This window comes from Ovis aries, chromosome 14, assembly GCF_016772045.2.
Source record: "Ovis aries strain OAR_USU_Benz2616 breed Rambouillet chromosome 14, ARS-UI_Ramb_v3.0, whole genome shotgun sequence".
NCBI classification, from domain to species: Eukaryota; Metazoa; Chordata; class Mammalia; order Artiodactyla; family Bovidae; genus Ovis; species Ovis aries.
Window position 1 is genome coordinate 65,763,304 of NC_056067.1, and position 14,164 is coordinate 65,777,467.

Below are 14,164 nucleotides of genomic sequence, written 5' to 3' on the forward strand. Positions count from 1 at the left end.
AAAAATGACAAACTCCTCAGTCTGCGTGCATTTCAAGGACTCTTGCATCTACCAGCGTATGTTCACTAGAGGCGACTGCATGGAATCTGAATTATCTAAGCACTTAAACAGATCACTATTGATCTCATTAAGGCTTTCGAAATGCACTTCGGTCTCCGCAGAAATTGGCCTTCGCCTCTTTAAGAGGAAGCGAAGCCTATCCTCGACCTAGAGAAACAGGGAGGTCTGTTCTCAGCCGCCCTGGAGATTGCTTGACGCCTTTCCAGGGGAGATTCAAGCAAACACGCCCCTCCTGCCCGCCTGTGTGGCAGCGGGAACTCCATTACCCAGCAAGCCACGCGTTGAGAGGCAGCTAAGATTACCCAATGAACGCCCAGAATTTCAGCATTTCTGGGACGTGGTGAGGCGGGACTTCTGGTGTCTTCGTTGCGGTCTTTTCGGTTGTTACCTGGGTCCTAAGGCCGAGTGCGTAGACTCGGGCTTGAAGTAACGGAGAAGGCGCGAGAAGAGGCTTTGTACCCAGTGGCTGGAGGCGCTTCTGAAGTCGGGCACGTCGCCGCCGGCGGGGCGGCCTGGAGACGCTGCTGCCGGGTCAGTACGGGCCAGGATATAGCAGGCCCAGCGGTTCCGTCGCGGCGGGTGCCCTGAGCGACCTGCTTCAGGTAAACGCTGTCCTCCCGGCCCGCATCGCCCGCGACCCCCCGGACGCTAAAGCTCCGAGTGTGCGAAGCCTCCTCACGTGCCCGCAGCGCCGGCCCCGGGATACAGGCGGTGAGGCGGTCGTGTGTGGGGCCCTGTGTCTGGCGGACAGTGTGATGGCGCATGGGAGAGGGTGACAGGCTGAGGGACCCCCAGGTGCAGAGGCTTGAAGGTCGGACTGAGGCGGGAGGACCGGGAACCCTGGAACCCATTTGATGTCTGCAGGGAACAGGACACACAGCTGCTGAAAGTCAGTACAGAGGTTAGACGCTCGGCCCCAGGTACTTGGTTCGGGTGCTGCCAGGTGTGCGGGGAAGGCCTGAGGCCCTGGAAAATTGCCAGGATCACATCCCTCTAAGACATACCTCTTCCCACAGGTTTCCATGGCTGCGGAGGTGCTTTTGGAACCTAATCGGGTAAGTGGAGGTTACCCTCATTGGTCGCAACACTGTGTTAGTCGCTCAGTCGTGTCCGACCCTTTGCGACCTCATGGACTGTAGCCCGACAGGCTCCTCTGTCCATGGAATTCTCCAGGCAAGAATACCGAAGTGGGTTGCCATTCCGTTCTCCAGGGGATCTTCCCGACCCGGGGATCGAAACCAGATCTTCCGCATCAGAGGCAGATTCTTTACTGTCTGAGCCATCAGGGAAGCCCGCTGCTGCTGCTGCTAAGTCACGTCAGTCGTGTCCGACTCTGTGTGACCCCATAGACGGCAGCCCACCAGGCTCCTATCCCTGGGATTCTCCAGGAAGCCCTCTAATTTTCCCCAAATTTGAGTTGTCATGAAACTTGTCACCTGGCATTTTCCCAGCCCTTGGGTGTGGAGATCTTGGGAAATCCTAGCTCAGGGTCCTGAGTCCAGTTTGAGTGTTATATGAAAGGGTTCCCATTTCAGGCCACCAATAGAAAGAGATGGGGAAGCTTGTCACAAAAACAGGAAGTGCTTGGAGGTGAGACTAAGCTGGTTCAGGGAGTTGTAGGTCTCCTTCCTTCCTGGAAAGAATAAACTGGCTGTGGGGAGCAGCAGTCAGACCTGGAATGACTGTCTGTGAAGTCGGGCATCTATTCTGGAGGCAGTGGGAGGTGTGGATCAGATGAGGGAGGTGATTTCTTCTGGGTCTTTACAGGCTCCACTGGTTGCAGAGTAGACAGCAGCATGAACAGAGCGGTTAGTGGGAGAGTGAGGAGAGAGCAGACAGCTATGGCACCAAGGTCGGGAATCTCTTCTGAGCTCTTAGGAGGAAGATGGGGATGGGGTAGATGTGTGAGGAGGTGGATTGTGGGTCTTCAGGAGTGAGGCAGTTGATGGTCTCATCTGTCTGTATCCTGACAGGGCAGTGTGACCTTTGAGGATGTGGCTGTGTACTTCTCCTGGGAGGAATGGGCTCTCCTTGATGAGGCTCAGAGATGCCTGTACCACGATGTGATGCTGGAGAACTTTGCACTTACATCCTCACTAGGTAAGCTCTTCTATGTGCCCCTGTGCCCTGGGCCAAGCTCTGTGCTTCTCTTTTCTCCAGGGGCAGGTGTGTCCCTAGTTGCCTGGATTTGTGCTGTGTTTACAAGGGCTGGGCTGAGTGCTCGCCTCCTTCTCATCTGTGTCAGCACAGCACCTACTGCCCCAAAGCCTCCTAGGGAAGAGTTTGGTATCACTGTTGTTTTGTCAGCCTAATGGACCCCCATGCCTTGCCCTCTGCCTCACTGGGTGACTCTCTAGCACCAGAGCACCCTAGCATAGCACCCTTCTTTCCTATAGCTCACATTTGTTTCTGACTGTGCTGGAAGCGTAGGCACTTAAAAAGTCACTGCTTACACAAATGTAAGTACTACATCCTTTGGTTAGGTTTTTTTTTTTAACTTTATTTTTGTTGTTGCAAAATATACAAAACATTTGCCTGATGGACTAAATAGCATTTAGTCCATTCTCATTGTGCAGCCATCACAATCCTGCATCCATAGAACTTTTTCATCATCCAACTGAAACTCCATATCCATTAATCAGTAACTTCTTCCGTCCGTTGACGGCCACCATTCTACTTTCTGTATCTATGAATTTGACTGAGTGTTTCATGTAGGTAGAATCAGACAGTAGTTCTCCTTTGATGTTTGGCTTACTTAGCATAATATGCTAAAGGTTTATCTATGTTGTAGCATGTGTCAGAATTTCTTTCCTTTTTATGACTAAATAATATTGTATGTACAGATTTTGTTTACTCAGCATGCCATCAGTGGACAGTGGGTGCCTCTGCCTTTTGTTCCTCGTGAATCATGGTGTTATGACATGGGTGTGCAGATTTCTTTTATTGTCCTTTCTTCAATTCTTTTAGGTATATACACACCCACAACCAGAATTTCTGTATCTGTGATAGTTTTTTTTTTTAAATTTTTTGAAAAATCACCATAGTGTTTTCCATAGCAGCTGCACAAAGGTACCAATTTCTCCTTGCATGCACTTCTTTTTTGTTTTTTTGTTTTTTTTTTTAGTAATAACCATTATAATTAGTGTGAAGTGGTACCTCATTGTGTTTTGATTTGCATTTTTCTAACGACTGATGATGTTGAGCATCTTTTCATGTGCTTATTGTTTATTTATCTTTGGAGAAATGTCTCTTCAAAAAGTCTTTTGAGAATTTTTGAACCAACTTGACTGATTTTTGTTGTTGATTTAGGAATTCTCTCTTTGAGTGTTAACCCTTCATTGGATATGTGATTTGCAAATATATTCTCCCATTCTATGAGTTGTCTCGTTCTTATGTTCATGGCATCCTTTGATGTACCAAAATTTTTCATTTTGATCAAGTCCAGTTTGTTTTTCTTTTGTTGCTTGTGCCTTTGATGTCATATGTAAGAAATCATTGCCGGATGCAGTTGTCTTGAAGCTTTTCCATTATGTTTTCTGTTAACAGTTTTACGGTTGTCACTATTAAGTTAGATCTTTGATCCATTTTGAGTTAATTCATGTACCATGCAACTTCATTCTTATGCATGTGGATATTCAGTTTTCCCAGCATCATGTGTTGAAAAGTCTGTTTTTCCTTTTTGGATGGTATTGGCCTTCTTTTTGAAAACTGTTTGAACTTATCTGAGCAAGCTTATTTTTTAGCTCTTTATTCTCTTTCATTGGTCTATATGTCTGCCTGGATTCCAGTATCACACTGTTTTGATTACTGTAGCTTTACAGTGGTATTTGATATTTAAATGTGTGAGTCCTCCAACTTTGTTCTTCTTTTTCAACTTTGTTTTGGCTATTTTGTGTCCCTTGAGATTCCATATGAATTTTAGGAAGAATTTTTCTAATACCACAGAAATTCTCACTGGATTTTTGATAGGATTGCATTGAACATGTAGATGTTGTGGATAGTTTAGTGTTTTTTTTGTTTTTTGGATAGTTTTGACATCTTCAATATTAAGTGTTCCAATCCATGAGCATAGAAGTTTTTCCATTTATTGTCTGTAATTCTTTTAGCTATGTTTTGTAATTTTTAATGAACAAATCTTACCTCCTTGGTTAAATTTGGTAATTTATTCTTTTGACAAATACTTTTATCTGTGGAATTGTTATCTTAGTTTCCTGTTGCTAGTTAGTGTATAGAAATGTAACTGATTTTTTTTTTCCATTCTATATTCTCTTTCTTTGCTAACTTAATTTATTCTAACAGTTTTGTGGTGGAATCTTTAAGATTTCATGAGATGTGGTGATTTCTTCTTTCTTTTCTCTTTTGGATGACTTTTGTCTTTCTTGCCTAATTGGTCTGTCTAGAATTTCTAATAGTATGTTGAATAGTAGTGTTGGAAGTTGGCATTCTTTTCTTATTTGTGATCTTGGAAAAATAGTTTTCAGTCTTTTACTATTGAGTTTGATGTTTGCTGTGGGTTTTTAATTTTTTGCTTCCATTATGTTAAGCTAGTTTCCTTCTATTCATAGTTTCATAGTTGAGTATTTTCATCATAAAAGGGTGTTAAATTTTGTCAGGTGTGTTTTGTACATTGACTGAGATGATAACATTTTTTTCCTTTCTGTTAAAGTGATATATTACATTGATCAAACTTTGTATGTTGAATTATCCTGGCATTCTAGACATAAATCCCAGTTGTTTGTGGCATACCATCTTTTTATTGTGCTGCTGAATACAGTTTGCTAGTATTTTATTGATTAATTTTGCACTGATAATCATCAAATATATTCCCCTGTAAGTTTCTTTTAGTTTCTTTGCGTGCCTTTTTCTTTTAATATCAGAGTAATAGTGAGAGCTCCAAATGACATAAATTAAAGCAATTTTGCATTACAAAGTGGTTACATCAGACTGATTCTACCACTGTAGTTGTTGTCCAGGTGGGAAAATACCTGGTTTTACTACTCTGCCATCTTCCTGCTTACTTACTCCTGCATCTTACTACTCTGCCATCTTTACTACTCTGACACTCTTTTGTTGTGTCCATAGGTACTATTTGTAATATTTGAAATATGTTTCCTGTGATCTGTTGTGTCCTGAGTGTTTTGGGCTCGTATTGACTGCTGACTTGTCCTGTCCTTCCCTTTGGAGTTGTATCATCTAGCTCTCATGCGGTAGCTCAGCTGGGGCTAGAGGAAGAGTCTTTTGTGCTTCCCAGGATGCATATGATTCCACTCTCCACAAGATGGGCCCAGAGGGGACCTGACCCAGATGAACAGCAGATGGAAGAAGACATGACTTCAGGGCTTGATTGAAGTCATATCGAGAATCTCTCTTGTTTTACTTCTGTTTTGGTGCCATTGCCAGTGGCCAAGCTCACCTCCATCATTCCTTCTCCATTTTTGACACTTTACCAACTTGCCATTTCTATTAGTCATTTTTATTCTGACTCCAGCTGAGAGCTACTGTCTACCTCTCTGGACTGCTTACCTTACTCATTTCTCACACTGTTCCCTCCTCAGCGCTTTCCCTCTTTGTAGTGTTCTAAAGTATGCACCTATGTAATAATCCTTAAACACCTGTTAACCTTTGTTCCAGTCAGATTTTTCTGGACCTAAAATAGACTTCTACATAGCATCACATGTCATCAGCAGGTATAATCCTGCTAAAAGCTATTGACATGCCTTCCCTGGTGGTCCAGTGGTTAAGACTCTGTGCTTCCACTGCAGGGGCCACTGATTCAATCCCTGCATCGCACATGCCACGTGTCATGGCCAAAAAAATAAGGCCATTGACAGAGAATGATCTGTAGCATGTGCCTTTCCCCTGGGCCTTTCTTTGTGTCCTGTGCCTATTGAGGCCTGTACTGTTCGGTGACCTTAGGGACTGAGTAGTGTACAGAAGTTGCTTTTTTAAGGTGAGCCCAACTTCCTTTTCCTGAAAACAGCTTCATGGACTGATTCTTTGATGTAACAAGTTACTTTTGTGATGCCTTCTCAAAAAAGTTAATGTGTACTTCGTCATCACTTCTTTAATTTCAGGCTGTTGTCATGGTGTAGAAGATAAGGGAGCACCTTCTGAAAAAAGCATTTCTGTAGAAGGAATGTCACAGATCAAGACTCTCAAGGCAGATTCATCTCCCCAGAAGGGCCAGCCCTTTGAGAAGTGTGGCCCAGTCTTGAGAGATAATTTTCACTTGCCTGAGCATCAGGAAGCACATCTTGGGCAGAAACCATACCTGTGTGGGAATCGATTCTATATCTCTGCCAACCTTCAGCAATACCAGGGACAACACAATAGAGAGATACCCATCAGAACTTCTGTGGACACAGCCTTGATTATAAAGAGCTGCAGAACCCGTGTGTCAGGGGAATCCTTTTTCTCTAAGGGAATAAGGAAAGACGACTTAGCCAGCATGGGATTTTTCCATCAACCTGTCACTCACAGTAATGAGAACGCAAACAACAGTAATGAGTGTGACGTTGTCTTTCACAGTGGGGAAAGGCATCGGAACTGGGGAGAAGGCAAAAAAATCCTCAACTGCACAGACACACTTGTTGAGGACCAACGAGTCCTCACTAGAGAAGGGCTTTATGAGTGCAGCAAATGTGGAAAAACCTCTACCCGAAGGTGGAATCTCATTCAGCACCAGAAAGTCCACACTGGAGAAAGGCCTTATGAATGCCATGAATGTGGAAAATCCTTTACCCGAAGCAACAGCCTGAAGACCCACAGGAAAGTCCACACTGGAGAAAAACCTTATGGGTACAAAGAATGTGGAAAATCTTTTAGTCAAAGATCCAACCTTGTTCAACATCAGAAAGGTCACCATGGAGAACGGCTTCATCAGTGTGGTGAATGCGGAAAATCCTTTAGCCGAAGCTCCACTCTCATTCATCACAGGAGACTTCATACAGGAGAAAGACCTTATGGGTGCAGTAAATGTGGGAAATCCTTTAAGCAAAGCTCTAGCCTCAGTTCACATCAGAAAATCCACACAGGAGAAAGGCCTTATGAGTGTAGGGAATGTGGAAAATCATTTAGCTGCAAATCTAACCTCATTATCCACCTGAGAGTTCACACTGGAGAGAGGCCTTATGAGTGTCAGGAATGTGCAAAATCCTTTAGCTGCAAATCTAACCTCATTAACCACCTGAGAGTTCACTCTGGAGAAAGGCCTTATGATTGTACAGAATGTGGACAATCTTTTACTCAAAGATCCATCCTCATTCAACATCAGAGAATTCATACTGGAGAGAGGCCTTATGAATGTCATGAATGTGGGAAATCTTTTAGCCGAAAATTTAGCCTCATTTACCACTGGAAAGGTCACACTGGAGAACGGCCTCATCAGAGAAAAGAACGTGGGAAATCTTTTAATTGCAAATCTAACCTCAATGAACACCTGAAAACTCACACTGGAGAAAGATCTCATGAGTCTGGGGACAGTGGAAGATCCTTTAGCCAAAGTTCCAGCCTCATTCAGCAGTAGAGAGTTCACAATGAAAAATATCTTAAGAGTGCAGTGAATGTGGGCAGTCTGTTAGCTGCTAATATGGCCTCATTTAATACTAGAGACTTCACCCTAGTGAAGGGCCTTAGATGTGCCAGCAGATGCAGTTACTTCTAGTATAGTTACACTGGAGGAAAGAAGTTGTGAGGGAGCCATCTACCTGAATTAAAGCTCTTATATCAGAAAATCTTCAGTAGGGGCATTCCCCTAAAATTCCAGGTATGTGAGAATCTCTTAGGAGTTGTGTTACAGTTTCTTACCTCCCAGGACCCTCACCAGCTTTATGTCACTGCCAGTTCTGTGGCAGAATTCATTTTCATCTCTATCACCTGGCAGGTCCACAGTGTACATAAATTACCTCCCAACATGCTTAGGTAAGCTGACCTCTGTCCCATTCCCTTAGGGGACGGAAGTAATGAGTAGTCTTAGCTCATATGGCATCTTCTTTCCCTTCTCATTTCCACAGTAGGGCGTGAACCTCGTTCAGTTTGGGCCCAATGGACCCAGTCTGAATTCTGTTGGTGACTTGACAGAAAGGCCTTCATTTTCAGGGACATGTTAGTTTCTAGTGACACTTCTCTTGGATTTTCTCAGCCTCCAAGTGTGGAGGAACTAGAGGAACCACACTGGGAATTGCATGCCTCGTGTTACTTTGCACTTTGCAATAATAAAGGCATTAATATTAAGCCCCCTTTGGTCTGGGCGTTCTATTCACTGTGTAAGGTGATCTGAAGACAGCTAGGCTCTCCCAGCATTGAGGGTGGCACAGATTTCATGGGGGTCAGGTACACTGTTTGCCTCACATGTCAGTATGAATGAAGACTATAGCTCTCTTTCTAGTTTAGGCACAATGTAAATACATTGTTACCCAAAGTCTTCTAAGAAAGACTGCAGAGCTTTGGGGTCCTGATTTGTGGACTGTGTATCAGGGTTTTTTTGTGGGCTCGGAAAACACCCTGGGAAGCCAGGAAGTTGTGACAACCTCTAGTACTTCTGGGAACATGAATTGTTATTCAGAGTGAATATCACATAATGCTTAGCAGTTAACCTATGAAAGAACCACATCCCTGATCCCCAGAGTTCACTAGATAGTGCCACTGTAAGACTACAGGGCTGAGGCAAACTGTCTTGGTAAAGTACCCTGGAGCAGAGGAGACTGCAGTGAAGTAGATGGAGTATGCCCCTTCTCCAGTTGTATCAACAGATGCTCCAGTGACTGTGCAGTATCAGTGTGCACAGATGCCCAGAAATTGCCAACCTCCAGGCATGTGTGTCTTTTGTGGCTGAGGTCATTGTCAAAGAAAATGAGCTATTGGTTTTCTGGATTCCTATAGCCTCTCTGGGGTGTTCAGCCAAAGCCCCTTGCCACAGAGGCAGAGAAACAAACACGGAGAGAAACGAGAACCCTTAGTTCACAGTGTGGCTCTGTGACCAGCCAGCCTTCCTGTTAACTCAGGTGAAAAGGAATCTGTTACTCATCAGTATTTGCTACCACTAAGGCAAGGCTGTTCCTCCAAGGTCATCAGGAAAGAGAGGCAATATAGGATTGCCAAGCCTGATTCTCTGAAGAGTGAGATATCTATATTTTGCCTTTGAACCATTTTATAAAATTTTATTCTAGTCATCATGCAATATTCTTTGTCTATTTGAAGTATGCAATTTAAAGTTTACATGTAAACCAAGAAAACCTCATTGGAATCACAATAATGTAAGTTATGGCCATCATTAATTTACCTTCCAATAGATTGTTTTGTGTGTTCTAGAATTATATATGATTTTATTCTTCAAATGTTTACTCTTTTCTGATTTTATTCATGGTTCATAATTATTTTGAGATTCTTCACATATATAAATAGTTCATTCTTTTTATTGCTGAACTAAGTATCTTTTCTATACTTATTCCATTTGTTTATTCATTCGTCTGGTTAAGAGAATTTGGGTTACTTCCAGTTTTGGCTATTCTAAGTAAAGCTGATAGAATAGTTTTGTGTAATTCTGTATGTATGTATTTTCACTTGTCTTGTGTTAATAACTCAAAGTGTAATACCTGAGTCAGAATAGGTGAATGTTTAACTTACAAGATGGCTAAATGGTGACCTTAAATCATTTTTTGCTTTTATATATCCACCAGGTTTTGTAAAATACCTCCACATTTTTGCCAGTACTTGATATGGTCAGTCTTTTGAATTTACCCTTTTAGTAAGGAAACACTAATTTTAGTTACATCTCCATAAGAATTCATGGTGTTGAACTTTTTTTTTAATGTGTTTATTTGCCATCTGTATATCTTCTTGGTGAAATATCTGTTTATATCCATACTTGTTTTACTTTCTTTTCTCATTATACTTTTTTATGTTGTGATTATTTACCATTTTATTAATAAATAATCAGCTCATTTTTGTTCCTTAATTTTTATGCATTCTGTACAATGTAATTGCTACATATACCATATAGTTTTATAAATTTAATCTGCGTTGTTTATATATTCTTAAGCCTAGGCTTTCAAAAACATAATTAAGTCTTGGTTTGTAGTGTTTTCAAATTTCCCTTATATAAATACTCTCACTTTAGCCAATATCAAACTGCCAACATGGTTTCACTGAACATGGAGTTGGGAAGAGTTGCTAGAAGTCCATCATTCTAACTCCAGGAACTATAATAATCTGTAGGACTCAGATAATAGTAAAACATAATAAAATTATTAGGAAGTGAGAAGTTTTGAATATTTGTTTCATGAAAGTATAATTGACTGAACATACACACTGCATGTGTTTAAGGTGTATATTTTGATGTTTTGATACACACTTAAAACACCCCGAAACCAAAATTTACATTGGAAACTAAAGACCATCTATTGATATATTAATGACACTTACTCAGTTAATATTAGTGACACTCAGTTAAATTATTCAGTTCATTATCTCAGTTATTCAAGAAGAGAAAAGCACAGCATGCAAGATATTTCAATTACAGGCAATTGTTGAGGAAAAAACAAAAAAACAAACTTTGAAAACGTTTTTCACACAAGGGGTCAGAAAGAATGCTTATTGGGAATTCCCTGGCAGTCTATTGGTTAGAGTTCCACACCTCCATTGCAGGGGATACAGGTTCCATCTTTGGTTGGGGAATTAAGATCCCAAATGCTGTGCAGTGCAGGCAAAAAAGAAAAACACATATTAAAAGTTGAGAAGCAAAACAAAAAGGAAGTTGAGATGCAATTTTCTAGCATTCTATTTTGGAGTCAAAACCAAACTGAATCCTTTGATAATTTGTGTCTGTGTTCTTGTTGAGGGAAAAGCCATGAGTAATCCACCATAATTCAGAATAATTGGGGTTCTATAAAGTGGGGAATTTCAGTACATTTAAAAGCAATCAGAAGGAGCATAGTTATAATTTAAAGTGTTTTCAGCTCTAGACATTCTCAATACTATCACCCACTTAACAGAGGAGCAAATTTTAAGGCACTAATTTCTAAAGTTATCCAATGCATATAGACTAGGATTTATTGAAGACTGTTTGTATCTCTCTTTCTCACATATCAATTGCCTATGTTTGGTAAATACTCTAATCACAAATATAATCAAAAGCAGAGACATTACTTTGCCGACTAAGGTCCGTCTAGTCAAGGCTATGGTTTTTCCTGTGGTCATGTATGGATGTGAGAGTTGGACTGTGAAGAAGGCTGAGCGCTGAAGAGTTGATGCGTTTGAACTGTGGTGTTGGAGAAGACTCTTGAGAGTCCCTTGGACTGCAAGGAGATCCAACCAGTCCATTCTGAAGGAGATCAGCCCTGGGATTTCTTTGGAAGGAGTGATGCTAAAGCTGAAACTCCAGTACTTTGGACACCTCATGGGAAGAGTTGATTCATTGGAAAAGACTGATGCTGGGAGGGATTGGGGGCAGGAGAAGAAGGGGACGACAGAGGATGAGATGGCTGGATGGCATCACGGACTCGATGGACGTGAGTCTGAGTGAACTCCGGGAGTTGGTGATGGACAGGGAGGCCTGGTGTGCTCTGATTCATGGGGTCGTAAAGAGTCGGACACGACTGAGCGACTGAACTGAACTGAATGTTTTGGGAAGAAAATAGTTGCCTATTTCAGGGCTGGGTCTTGAAGGGCATATTTCACAAGCTACAATCATGCAGCTGTATGCAGACATCTGTGTGTGCTAAGTCACTTCAGTCGTGTCCCACTCTTTGCAACCCGGTGGGCTGTAGCCCACCAGGTTCCTATGTCCATGGAATTCTCCGTGGAGTGGGCAGCTGCCGTGCTTTTCTCCATGGGATCTTCCCAATCCAGGGATTGACCAATCCAGGGATTAACCCTGCAAGTCTTGTCTCCTGCATTGGCAGACAAATTCTTTACCACTAGTGCCACCTTCTGGCAGGAGCTAAAATAGCACTATGGAAATCAGACAGCCAGGAGGTCAGATCCAGAGACTGAAAACAGACGCTACTATAAGTGAGCCAGATGTCACTGAAAGGATTCACAACAGTAATTAATTTATTTCACACTTATACAGCTGGGAAGGAAAATATTTGTGTTAGAGTTATCCTCATAAGTGTTTACATGATCTTTTCCAAATAACTTTAAGCACAAAATAGCAAAAGGAATTAGTAGACAAAAGTCACACAATATGATCAATTACATGAGAAAAGACCAGAAATCATGTGGAACACATAACAAAAAAGTAACTTTTATATAAAAATGAGGTTCATTAGCATAAAGTGAGAAGTAACCGATTTTGTTTACATCCGAGACACCACCATAGATGTTAGGGATCCGGGGAGGGATGGCATCTTACGGTGGGTTACAATCTATTGGTCCCGTCAGGTGAGGCCCCTGTACCTCCTGTAACTCACATGAACAGGCCATTCAGTCTTTGCAGGTCAATACGTTACTGTTATACGTGTCGTTTAGTCACTTGGTCGGGTCCAACTCTTTGGCAACCCCATAAATGTAGCCTGTCAGGCTCCTCTGTCCATGGGATTTCCCAGGCAAAAATACTGAAGTGGGTTGCTATTTCCTTTTCCAGAGGATCTTCCCGACCCAGGGATCAAATCTGTGTCTCCTGCTTTGCATGTGGGTTCTATATGAATTGTAAATAAGCACATGAAAATAGTGTCAGTATTATTGTTTAAGGAAATCTGAGTGAAAACCACAGTGAGGCCCTCCTGCACACTCATTTTCATGGGTAGCATTAAAAGGCTGACAATATCCAGGTGTTGAAGATACAAAGAAAAGCAGAACCCTCATACATTGCTGGTAGGAATGCAAAGTAGTAAAAGCTTGGAAACACTGGCAGTTGATAAAGTTAATCATCCACTTTTCCTCACTATAATTACAAGAGAAATGGAAACCCTGTGTCCACAGAAATACTTGTATGTATTCGCACATTTGAGCTTCCCTAGTGGCTCAGTGATAAAGAATCCGTCTGCCTGGAGAATCCTATGGACAGAGCAGCCTGGCAGGCTACAATCCATGGGGTCCCGAAAGAGGCAGACATGAGTTAGTAACTAAACAGCAATTCTCACATTTCCAGGAACTTTATTCTTCAAAGCCTACAACTAGGTAGCAGAAAGAAATACCATCTACAGATGGGCGGTTAAGAAAGTGTTATGTTTATCAGTGGAACACTCCCCATCAACATGAAGAAATGACCGCTGACACAAGGCGGGGGAAACATCAGGTTGAAAGCGTTTTAGTAGGTAAGGATGTGTGCGTCACGTGTATCCACAACTGCGGTAGACTAGAAGCCTGCTGAGATTGGGTGTTCACATCCAACAGGAAAATGAAGGCCTGGGATCTGGCCCTCAGCTGCCCAGTTCTGAGGGGCCACCCCAGGTGATATAATTGAAGATTTGATCCTCGCCTGGAGACAGGCTGGGATGTAGGACCTGAGACCCTTTGCTGCGGTGCTTGCACCTGGACAAACGTCTCCTTGAATGGCAGATACAAAGAAGCTTTAAGGGACTAAAAATAACTCCATGCGTGGGCAGTTGGGGCAAATTATAAACAATAAAATAGGAAAAGGCCCAAAGCCAGCTGCCACCTTTGAGGTGCCTGTCTGCCGGGAGCCAAAGCGAAATTACAAAAAGTACTACACATGATCCCTGCACACAGAACCTCCACAGAGGGGCAGGCAGACCCTCTGATCTGCCCCTGCCCTCACTGCATTTAAGGGACCTGCTCGCCCCTCCTCCAGAAGCCAGCAACGACATCTGCTCTTTGCACTTGCTCTGTTGTTCTGTGGCTCGAGTTCCAATAAAGCCTTGCCTGAGTTTCTCATCTGGCCTTTTATTGATTTCTATTGATTAGGGAAATCCAACAAGCTGAGTTGGTAACAATCTCTGAGCTAGACTAAATGGCTCCAGACTAAGGGCCACTGGAAGATGGAAGAAGGCTCCGCAGGTGGATCAATGGTAAAGAATCCGCCTGCCAATGCAGGAGACACGGGTTCAATCCCTAAGTCAGAAAGATCCCTTGGAGGAGGAAATGGCAACCTAGGAAATCCCAAGGACAGAGGAGCCTGGCAGGCTGCAGTCCATGGGGTTGC

General features: G+C 42.6%; 1 protein-coding gene across 12 annotated transcripts; it reads left to right on the plus strand.

Moving 5' to 3' along the window:
* Window positions 1-416: 416 nt before the first annotated feature.
* Window positions 417-10,015, plus strand: LOC105601916 (zinc finger protein 211-like). 12 transcript variants are annotated; one of them, XM_042231302.1, is made up of 5 exons: window positions 417-961; window positions 1,077-1,115; window positions 1,828-1,912; window positions 2,034-2,160; window positions 6,135-10,015. In XM_042231302.1, exons 4-5 carry the CDS (start codon window positions 2,127-2,129, stop codon window positions 7,583-7,585), a joined length of 1,485 nt encoding a protein of 494 aa, XP_042087236.1. In that variant the 5' UTR covers window positions 417-961; window positions 1,077-1,115; window positions 1,828-1,912; window positions 2,034-2,126; the 3' UTR covers window positions 7,586-10,015. The 12 variants fall into 12 exon arrangements, with proteins under 12 accessions (XP_042087236.1, XP_060255176.1, XP_042087237.1 ...); XM_060399193.1 differs by having other exon boundaries at window positions 417-771; window positions 1,272-1,912; XM_042231303.1 differs by having other exon boundaries at window positions 417-771.
* Window positions 10,016-14,164: the final 4,149 nt, after the last annotated feature.